An 11,947-nucleotide genomic window follows, 5' to 3' on the forward strand; every position below is an offset into this window, starting at 1 on the left:
TTAAAAACTACTAACAACACTAAAAAAACCTAAGAGTAGGTCATTTAAAGAAGAGTAAATTTTCTGAAATATTAGCCCTAAAAGAGCTATTTACAGCCAATAGTGAGAGAGAGGGGGGGGGGGGTAAATTTTATTGCAATCGAACATACAAAGCTTACTTCACAAACATAGATAATCATCTAAACAATCCAAACTGTTAGTTAATTTGTTGATGCTACAAGATTTTGAATTCGGTGACTTTAAATGCTTAACTGCGATGTTATAAGCTTATTTATTTATTGTTTTGTTTTATTTTTTACCACAGACAACAAATACTGGAAGGAGTCAGCTCTGGTAGATCTCTATGAAAGCTTAGAAGTTGGCTACAACACCAACGTCGCTAAGAACGTCATCATCTTCATCGGTGACGGAATGGGTCCCAATACTGTGACCGCAGCCAGGATCTACAGTGAAGGCGAGACTGGTTACCTGGCCTGGGAGAAGTTTCCACACCTTGGAGCCATCAAAGTGAGTCAATTTAAGTATCAATTTTTGGACGCTAAGAATAATCTAAATTTGTATAAACAGTAGACTCTCGATATTTTGTAACTGAAAAAACCAGAGAAAAAGTTCAAAAAATTTTACTTGAAAAAGGAAGAATTGTGTCATTCACCAAATCCAGTTTAGTTCCAAAGACTTTTCCAGTAAAAGATCATTAAGTTTAGAAAATACTACAGTTAAATGGTATTCCTTTTTTAGAAAAGGATTTGTCATTCTTTTACTTATAAATTTGCTATCATATTGTTGGTAATCCACAAACCTAATGATAACTATATATTATGAATCTATTATTTTAATTGCAATCGAAGCCTGCAAGATTTCGACCCATCAATTAAGAACAACGCTCAAGTTAAAGCGAGCAGAAAGTTATTTCGAGTCAATCAATGATCGAACTCCACGTCAAACAATTATATGGACAGTCAAGTGAAAATCTGGCTATTTCGAATTATTTTTCTTTTTTATTAGATGAACTTATATTTAATAAAACCGTAGAAGGTTCCAATTATAATATTTTGAAGGTGGTTGTGTATCAATAATTGGATTTGATTCCAATCTAAGATGTGAGGTATTCCATACCAGAAGGCTTCGAGAATGTGTGTTCAGCAGGTTAGATAGCTGGATAGGAAATGAGTTAACAGTATGAGTCTTGAATCCTCGCCGGATGGAAACTTCAGTCTGGAGTGAACTAACGTACGGTCGTGAAGGAGATGTCAACTCCTACAGGACCTAGTTGTAAATTCTTGCAAGTAGGAACTTCATTCTGTAGGAAACTAACATACAGACGTGAAGGGGATAAACAAGTCCTACAGGACCTAGTTGTAAGTTCTTGCAAGCAGGAACTTCACTCTGTAAGGAAACAGTCGTCAAGGAGATATCAAGTCTTACAGGAACTAGCTGTAGATCTTTACGATAGGAATAAAAGATATAGGAAGATCCAGAAAAGGCATAGTGAAATAAAAGTCCAATATACATTTCCAAAATTAGCTCCAGAATGTACTGATCTACTATGTATACAATGTTACACTAGCTCCTTCCTAAGAAAGAGAAATTCCGCAAGGGCACTTACACTTCGGTTAGCCAAGTTTGTGTTTAGTCAACTATGTGGGCTGTTAAACGCCATCGAAAGATGCTAAGTGTAAGACATTAGCTTTTAGTGGATCAGAAAATTCTACTGTTGAGTCAAATAATACATTTAGAAATATAACAATATATAACATGGTTAGTAATTTGTATAATCAAAGTATTTATGTATGCATGATTATCGTAGTTTGCGTCTTAGCTGGTAGATCGCATCATATCGGTTAAGCGGTAGCTCGAGTGGCGACCAACAGATAGCGATGCTGTTACAATATCAAAAATATTTTTAGATTTCATATTACTAAACCATCCAATTCCTCTCGAATCCAATCCTTACAGTCCAAAATCCTTCGTAAAATCCTTAATGCTCCTTACTTTGTCACAAATCAAATCATCCATCAGGATCTCAACATAAGGGACGTTGCCGATTTGGCCAGAACCAGATACCAATCCTTTCATAAAAAATTTCCTAACCATCCAAAACAACTCGTTTCTAATCTGGCTTCTCCTTCACTACCTTATAATCCTCCTAGGCCTCTGAAAAGAAGATGGCCTCGAGATCTTCTCTTTTAGAAGTGTTTTAGGAGTTCTATCAATGGGTAGATTCTCCACATGTTTGTATCATGTCATAATATCACTTACAGCAAATTTACTTGATGTGTATATATGTATACAGTTGTAAATGGCAATAAATAAATTATAAAAAAAAAATCAAATTTAGTTTATTGTTCTTTTCTACTCTCAAATTTATACACGAATTACATACTAATTAGTAATATTTTCAGACATACGCTGCTAACAAACAAGTACCTGACTCTGCAAATACAGCCACAGCGTTATACACTGGCATCAAAGTCAATCGGGGCACACTGGGTGTCGACCCGAGAGTACAGAGATATGACTGTGAAGGTTCTCTTCTTGAAGATAATCATCTGAAAACCGTCGCGACGCATGCGCAAGAGGCTGGAAAGTCTACGGGTAAATATATTTTTATATTGCCCTTCAGTAAAATTCTTACACAAAAAAATTCACTCTGAGTAAATCTTAATTTTAATTACAGGAGTAATCACAACGACTAGAGCTACGCACGCAACTCCGGCTGCTATGTACGCGCACTCTGCAGACAGAGATTGGGAGTGCGATTCTAAAATACCAGCTGGTTATGCCTGTAAAGATATTGGTCGGCAATTGGTTGAGGATCTACCTGGGAGAAAATTCAATGTAAGCTAGATAACACCTAAGTAATAAATTTAAAATACTTAACATTATTGAATTGATTGATGACATCAACAACTAAAAAAAATAATAGAAAAATTAGCAAAATCAAAAATAGAACTAGCATATTATTGTACAAGAGTAAATGATTGTACAAGAGCCGGGAAGAAAAAAAGGCAGTTATCTCACCCCAATTTTTGATTACTTTAATGAAAACTATGTATAATTAATAGTCCAAATTGATGAGTCTGCCAAGTATATGTAGGGGGAATAAAAAATGGAGGCTGTTTCAAAACCTTAAAAAAAACATTGATTTTTTCATTCGTAGCTCTATATGTTAAAAACTACTAACAACACTAAAAAAACCTAAGAGTAGATCATTTAAAGAAGAGTAAATTTGCTGAAATATGAGCCCTAAAAGAGCTATTTACATCAAATAGTTCTCGAGATATAGCTTTTTAAAAAGCAAAATTTATTAAAAATCTACCGAAAGATTAGTAGTTAGTTAATTTATTTTGAGAAATCTATATCTCAGGAACTATGTGACGTACAGATGTCTATTAGCACTCAAATTAAAGCTAGTTTAATGTCCTATAAAGTAGTTTATGACCTTTATCTTCGTAGGAATATTAGTTTTTATGATATTTGACAAAAGAAATTCACAAAATGTTAATTTCTAGTTGTACGGATAAAATTATTGATTTTTGAAAAAATATATCTCTAGAACCATAAGACGTACATATGTCTGCCAGCAGTCATAATAAAGGAAATTTAACTTACTATGAAGTAGTTTATGACACGTATGTTCGTGGGGGTCATAGTTTTTATGATATTCGCATATGAATATAAATTTGGCACAGGAAATATTTTACAAACAACTATAAATCGATTTATTTTAGCAAATATCATGGAAACTATTACTCCTAACAAGATAAACGTCATAAACTACTTTATAGTCCATTAAACTAGCTTTAATTTGAGTGCTAATAGACCTCTATACGTTACATAGTTCCTGCGATATAGATTTCTCAAAATAAATTCATTAACAACTTATCTTTCAGTACATTTGTATGAAATGTTGCTTTTTAATAAGCTATATCTCGGGAACTATTAAACGTAAATAACTCTTTTAGGGCTCATCTTTTAGCAAATTCACTCTATTTTAAATGACGTTTTCTTAAGTTTTCTAGTGTTGTTAGTTTCAAAGATATAGAGCTCCGAATGAAAAATTATTTTTTTTTTAACGTTTTGAAACATCCACCATTTGTTATTCCCCTACCTATACCTGGCAGACTCATCAATTTCGACTAGTAATTATATATGGTTTTCATTAAGTAATCAAAAATTTGGGTAAAATAACTTCCTTTTTTCTCCTCTTGGGCTCTTGCACTTCTAGCCTACGGTCATGAAGAGGAAGTTTTTAGTAAATAATAATATCTTATGATAATCTTTATTTATTCAAATAATACATTTAAGAATACTATAATAATAATACAACCTGAAATGGCGAGTACATTTGTATAATTAAATTATTTACAAGAAATAGTACAGATATTAATATACGGCGTTTGCCTCATGACTGTAGCAGGTCACGTGTTATCTGGTAGGTTGGCGGAGCTATTAGTTGTTATAGTATAAACTAGGAGATAGTGGTATTGCTACAGTAGAGGTACTCATGATCTTTACTTTAACATGTTAAAGCGTGTTATATGGTAAAACGATGTTAAATTAAAATTAAAACGATATAACCTATAACATGGTTGAGAGTCTGTTACTAGGTCTGCTAAATGGAGAATGACGTCACGGAACAGACCACCTGAGCTCGGCACCGTTTTGTTTCTTGTAGTAGTAACAAGCAATGTAATATTATACATATTACTTCCTCGTAGTTTGCATTTTGATTGCGTTAGTATTGTTTTGCATGTTATTAAAATTGATAAAGCAATGGATGACAATAATAATAATGTAATAACAGTTATCAATTAGCTCATTTTGATTCTCATCCTCACAAGTTAGAAGATCAACAAGACAGTAGCCTTTCTCACAACTTGCATGTTGTAATAAATTTCTTCAATCAAAACTTAGAAATAAACAATAACATGAAGTTTTGGAAGGAAAGGTTAATTTAGGCATGTTGTAATAAATTACTTGAATACAAAGATAGAAGTAAACAATAATGTGAAGTTATGGGAGGAAAGGTTATAGAACAAGTTGCTCAGAAAATCCGCTAGGAGATGTTATACATTTAACATGACTTTAAATAGAGCTGCTCACAATCCTATACTTATAACATTTAACATAGTAAAACATTTTACAATTAACATATGAATACCCCTTGTGTCAAAAGGTGGTATCGAAAGAAGTATCGGATGGGAATATCGATTTCATATAATGTAGAAAGTATCGAAATATCCTTTCGATTGGAGGACTGTCAACTATTTGCATATGCATGAAAACTTGCTGTCGCATGAAAACTTGCTGTCACATGTAAACTCTTAGATCCTGATCTGGTGCAGATTATAACATCACACCACTAACATTATAGTGTTGTTGTTTGTTGTTCTGGATCATCAGTTATCATTAATTAACCAAATCATAAGTGGCAATCACTACAATACTTTCTCACTGTTGGAATACTTGAATGACAGATATAAAAAAGGGTCCATAAATAATAATTTCAGGCATGCATTAGTTTGTTGATGTGAAATGTACAATATTGTATACATCTATTAGCTCTTATGTTTCTCAGATAATTATGGGAGGCGGAAGGCAGATGCTGATGGCAAACTCTCCGGATCTACCAAACGATCCTGTATCAAACAAGACATGCGTAAGAGCAGATGGACGCAATCTTCTTGCAGAGTGGGCAGAAGCGAAGGAATCCGAAGGAGCAAGCTATGCAATGCCCCAAAACACGAGAGATTTGTTAAACATCGATGTTTCTCAGACAGACTACATTCTAGGTTTGTGATTATATTTGGAATAATCTCGTAAATACTAAATGTTTATTTTATTTGAGTGAACGACACAAATAAAATAATATATTTTTTAAATAATTTGTTGAGGTTAAAAAACTTCTAAACATGAATATAATCTATTCTATATTTTTCTTTATTGAACGTTTCGGGACAATTGTCATATATTTATACACCTTTACAATCCCCATACTTGCCATGCTTTCAATTTTACTATTGAAAATGTGATAAGTATGGGGACTGTAAAGGTGTATAAATATGGGACAATCGTCCCCAAAACGTTGTACAACGAAGAAAATATATAAAATAGAATATATTCATCTTTGGAAGGTTTTTAACCTCAACAATTTGTAAAAATTAATATAATCAAACTTCCTAAACAGAAAATCCAGAATAAAATAAAATAAAATTATCAGAGTCATTACAACAATATCTTATTCAGAGGGAAGGAGAGGATAAAATATAAAATTCCAAACTGTAGTAGCAATATTATTACTATAAATTTGCACTTCTCCATAACATTTTTGAAAACTGACCTCCTTAAATAGAGCATATAAACAATTTTGAGTAAAATAACCTATTTGAATAATGTTTTTATCACAAATTTCAGTTTGAAGCATGTTCTAAAAACTGACGATTTTCCAAATTTTTGGGGGAGGGATGAATTTCCCCTGCTCTCTCCCCGATTTTAATTCCATATAATTATTATCATTATTATTTGATAATACAAATCAAATCACAGAAATGAGTTAATAAATTCCACCCTCTCCGTATGTCAGCAATGATCCAGCAGGGATATTATGTTAATACATTTTTTTTATGGGAATAAATAGTTAGGACTATTGTAATGTTTCATACGATAAATTTCATAAAAACAACAATTCACAATAAAAAACAGATTAACATTAAGTATTACATGCCACATTATTAATAAAACACTATATAACATGGTGGTAGTAGTGTTGGATGGGGTCATAAAGTTAATAAAGATGCCCCTCTTTATTTTTGGCTCAGCTCCGGGAGTGTAGTGCTCAAGCAATGAATGTTAGATTTGTCAGAAACATGGTGTTCTGATTTCTGTTGATTTACTCAGTTTTTTTTTTACTACTACTATGCATTAATTGTATTTTCTTTTATAAAGTTTGGGGATTCATATGCACAAATAGAATAACTGCGATTGTTTTCAGCTGTTTCATATTAATCTAATTCATACAAATTTCTTAAATTCCTTTCTTCTAAAATATGGACTGTATTTGTTTGATAGTAGTATTATTTCTAGTAGTTACAGTCAAAACACATCAATATAACAACTAAGAATAAGATAATATATTAACGAGATACCAAAAAGTGTCAAAGAAACGTTAGTTACAATTGCAAAAAAAAAAAAAAATAAAAAGTTTATATGACTTCATTTGCTTGAAATGTTTTCAATATTTATTTATATTTTATGATGAGTTGTTAATTATTGAATGTGGATTATTATGAGTAAAAGATGAATCGGGGGTGTGGTCAAAGTGAGGAGTTTTAATTTTTTGTTACTTACATATGTACATTAATCTGATTTTCTTAGATTTTTTATCATCCTGTTTTTTATTGTATTTTTCATGTTACACTTTTTTTTTTTTTATTTTAACAAAGTTGTTATCTTGTCAACTTGTTAACTGATTCCAGAAAATCAGATCAAACATTGACATTATAAAATCACTTATTAGTGTTCTTCATTCCTAACTCTCTTTTGCACATATTTACGTATGTCTGGTTTTGTTTTTCACAGGAATATTTCATAACCACTACCTTCCACATGAATATGTGAGAGACAAGTCTGAGACTGGAGTACCATCTTTAGAGGAAATGACAATAACCGCAATCAAAGTCCTGATGAAAAACAAGAATGGATTTGTACTGATGGTAAATAATTTGTTTTTATCTATTACTCTTTAAATGAGGATATCTCACCAATTTTCAGATGTGTTTTCTTTTGATTCCGTGCTTTGATTTGTGTTTAGTATTTAAATTTAAAACACAAAATGCTAAGGAAAGGGTAAGAAGCAATATAAAATCTATTCTTGTGTAGAAATAGGTTTAATTAACAATAAGGTTAATATTTTTTACCACTGTAGGCTTTCATAATCACTTTCAACATCCATCGGTTAGGTACATAATGATTTGAAATCTTTTTATAAAACTGTTGGTTTTTTGGTATGTAAGTAAATAATATTTTATTTTAACAGAGATGTGTGTTATTGATTGTAGGAAGATGGTCTGAGTGGTGATCAAAAAAGGTACAGAAATTAGCCGAAAACTATTTATTATTTACCAACCTTTCGCTACCCTTTCCAGGGCTTCATCAGACCTGAATCCTGGTAGATGTAGAATCAAACCATTTACTAAACTTTACATCTACCAACATTCAGACCTGATACACTATAAAGGGAGGCAAAACGTTGCTCACTTATTTATTTTTTATTTATTTATTACTATTTACAACTGTATTGACATAAAACACATTAAGTAAATTTGAAAAAAGATCAAAATGAAGTGAGACAGGCATGTAGAGAAACTACCCACTGCTCTGTTCACTTATAAATAGTTTTTCTGCTATTTTTCGTATCATTATTGACCAAATCCTACATCATTCTTCGACAAAAAAATTGTTATTATACTTGACTCAATTAAATTTCTGAAAGTTATAAAAATATTTTAGGTTTTTACAATAGGTTTGAATGTCATATACAGGCGAATAGGTACAAACATAGGTATATTTTTTTCTATAAATGCCACTAACTATGATTTTTCTTTCTAAAACAAAATTCCTATTATCTAAAGACAAGCTTTAGCCTTGTGACAGGGATCACTTCAGGGAATTCTTGATTTAAAGTGATGTTTATTTAACTCTCTTATAAACTGCTTCATCACCATCTTCCTACAGATTAATAAAGTTTGGTAAAAATTAATAAGTAATACATTATGGTAGCAATGCTGTTATTGTATCACCTTAGCAGCCTTGAGTCTGAACAGACACTGGTTCAATACTGTTCAGGGAGGATTAACTTCTATTTTTAGGGGGAGAAGAAAATTCGACAAACTCATTTGATCACCTTTTCATTCTGGTTAGCACAACCTGATAACCATTCTGTATTCCAGATATGACCAGGTTGGGACCAAAAAAAAATTTTTATGTTCGAATATAATTATAATATATATTTATAATTTGTTTAGGTGGAAGGTGGACTGATTGATGTTGCTCATCATGCTGGTAAAGCGCGTGTTGCTCTGGAAGAAGTCATAGCATTCAACAATGCCATTAACAGTACCATGAAACTCCTGAGGAATGCTGGGATTGAAGAAGAAACTCTTGTCATTGTTACCAGTGATCATTCTCACACCCTGACAATAAGTGGTTATCCAGATATAGGAAACAATATTTTGGGTAAGCCATCTATAATATTAATAATATAACCTATTAATAAAATGATAAGAGACTATAAGTGAATCAGTAAAATACTGAATCTAACAAATAGTATACAAAGACAAATGAAAGACATTGGTATTAGATTGGTAGACATTGGTAAGATCTGTCTATAGTAGGTTTTAGGGACGATACTTAAAATAGAGTAAAATTAAATATACTTATCTTATTAAAATTCCATCTCATATAGATGAAATTACTCCAATTTTACTCCTCCTGTCTGTGCGACAAGAAAAGAGCTGTTCATATTCTGTGCAGATGTGAAGCCATTGCCTTCTTAAGGCTTTAGTATCCAAAACTGACAATGCTTAATGATATTATTAAGATATAATCAGAGATTAAATTCTAAGTACTTAATGTGCTTCATAAAAAGTACATAATTAATAGTCTGAAACAGTGGGATTTTTAAATAATACCTCCAAAGGTTGAGGTAAAGATTGGTTTTTCATCCTTCAATATAATAATAATGATAGATACTACTTATTAGTAATTTAATTTATTGTTTGTGACTGTTCAATACATACCTTAGTTACCTATTTTTATCCACTACTTCACTTAATATAATTTTATTCAATATGCACTATCTATTTAAATCTTATCAATCACCTTATCAACCTAATAGGTTTCAATTTGATCAACCTTATATTGATTGATTAATGATTGGTTGATTGATATTCTGATATAAATGAATCAAGGTTAAAATCTATAAGATAACCAAGAAAAAACCTGACCTTAAAGGAGGGCACAACTATAGTAAACAAAGTGGCTTAATAAAATAAAATATTATATGATAATGAAATAAATAAGGGTTTTTGACAAAGAGTAGTTTGCTATGGTTAGAGCTGAGGCTTCATTTAATCAAAAAATGTAAAAATACTTGTAATTGTAATAATTTGTTTAAAGATATTTAATTAATAATTTATTAAAATTTTATTATGCTTGCAATATGTTAATTAACCTTGAATTAACTACATAACATTAGATTATTGTGTCACACTAATGATGAAACAGAACCTGTGTATTTAGTGAGACACATATTTTAAATTAAACATAGAAAAGTAATATTGTAGTTTTTGAAAAAAATATAATAATGAAATATTAGCTTAAATTCTAGTCAGACTAAACTTAGCCCATCACTCATTAAATATTTTCAACTCCTGAATAGTTTTAAACTAAAAAAGCAGGAAAATTTGATATTTAAGAATCTACTTCAAACTGCAAATTTTGTGGCAAAACATTAATAAAACAGGTTATTGTCCTCAAAAAAGTTTATAAATAATATATTTACAGGTATAGCAGACAAATCAAAAGTGGATGGGATGCCATACACAACTCTGGGATATGCGAACTCCGTTAAAGAAAACTATCACTACACTGCTGTCGAAGGTACTGTTGTTCGTGAGGATCCATCAACAGTGGATACAACATCCTGGGACTACGGATTTCAAGCCGCTGTACTCACGGATGAGAACACACATGGTGGAAATGATGTATTCATTTATGCATCAGGTGAGGATATATTAATAAATGTTTACATAATTAGGTACTTTTGAAGAATACAGGTATATTAAAGCTCTGCCAGTGGTTATTGTCAGAAGTACTATTGTACTATATTTTTTTTTATAAGGTCTATAAATTCTTATTTATGAGAATGTATTAATTACATCTGATTACCAACGCTGCGATACCACTGTATTCTTCACAAGTACTCGGGATTATATTATAAATATCAATTTGATTAGAAATAAATATTGAAATATGACATTGTATTATGCAGGTCCTTTCGCTCATCTGTTCCACCGGATTCATGAGCAAAACTATGTTGCAACTGTAATGAGATATGCATCTCGAATTGGAGAATTTGCTGCTCTCCCACCTCAGTCAACATCCAGTTCTTCAAATATTATGTCATCATTAATTTTATTAATTGCTGCACAATTCATTTACTTACTGTGATAATATTTAAGAGTTTTTATTTTTTTTATACTAAATGTATGAACCTGTAGCTATTGAAACCAAATGTAGTTATTAAAAGAACCTATCACAACAGAATAGGATACGATATTAAGAACCGGAAAATTGTGAATCTATTCATCCCTAACTTAAATTAAATAGTGAACATTCTTCTGAGATTAAACTATAATATAACTATCATCAACTTATTGATATATTAGAAATTTAGTAGTAAATGTTTGTCAGCTATTAATAAATATAATTTATGTTTTTGTAATATTATAATAAATGATTTATTTTTAAAAAATATACCCTTTTCATTACTAATACCTACTTTTATGGCATTAACTATGCTAAAAGGAGTAAAGAGGACAGTTATTCGACATTTTTATATTTTTTTCATTTATTTATTGCAAATAAATCCATTTTTTTTTTTTTAAATGACCTTTATTTTTTAAATCAGAATTACTTTAAAACCACTGATGATAATTATTTCTTTTTTAAACACTTTATTCTAAAGTTAGCGGATACCTTCTAATTTTAAAGACTACTTACATGGATAAACCTTTGATACAAATAAATATATGTGTGTGTGTATATATAAAATTTGAGTAGGGGCAAGAGCAAAATGTAAAACAAAGAGAAAAGGTGATAAGATATGACATGCTTGTACTCCTATAAAAGACTGACTTTACTGGGTTAAATACATTTATATATA

The 11,947-nt window shown here is 30.8% G+C and overlaps 1 protein-coding gene across 1 annotated transcript in view; it reads left to right on the forward strand.

Annotated features, from left to right (window-relative positions):
- Window positions 1-11,494, forward strand: part of LOC106679183 (alkaline phosphatase) — a 15,431-nt gene extending 3,937 nt beyond the window's left edge. The window contains exons 2-9 of the mRNA XM_014418183.2: window positions 305-507; window positions 2,403-2,595; window positions 2,678-2,838; window positions 5,582-5,795; window positions 7,582-7,715; window positions 9,027-9,237; window positions 10,567-10,785; window positions 11,054-11,494. Of these exons, the coding sequence (XP_014273669.1) occupies window positions 305-507; window positions 2,403-2,595; window positions 2,678-2,838; window positions 5,582-5,795; window positions 7,582-7,715; window positions 9,027-9,237; window positions 10,567-10,785; window positions 11,054-11,232 (1,514 nt within the window). The 3' untranslated portion in view covers window positions 11,233-11,494. The remainder of the gene's footprint in view (window positions 1-304; window positions 508-2,402; window positions 2,596-2,677; window positions 2,839-5,581; window positions 5,796-7,581; window positions 7,716-9,026; window positions 9,238-10,566; window positions 10,786-11,053) is intronic.
- The last annotated feature ends 453 nt before the right edge of the window (window positions 11,495-11,947 follow it).

The sequence above is a fragment of the Halyomorpha halys genome, unplaced genomic scaffold (assembly GCF_000696795.3).
Source record: "Halyomorpha halys isolate HHAL.00 unplaced genomic scaffold, Hhal_1.1 Scaffold183.1, whole genome shotgun sequence".
In the NCBI taxonomy this organism is placed as follows: domain Eukaryota; kingdom Metazoa; phylum Arthropoda; class Insecta; order Hemiptera; family Pentatomidae; genus Halyomorpha; species Halyomorpha halys.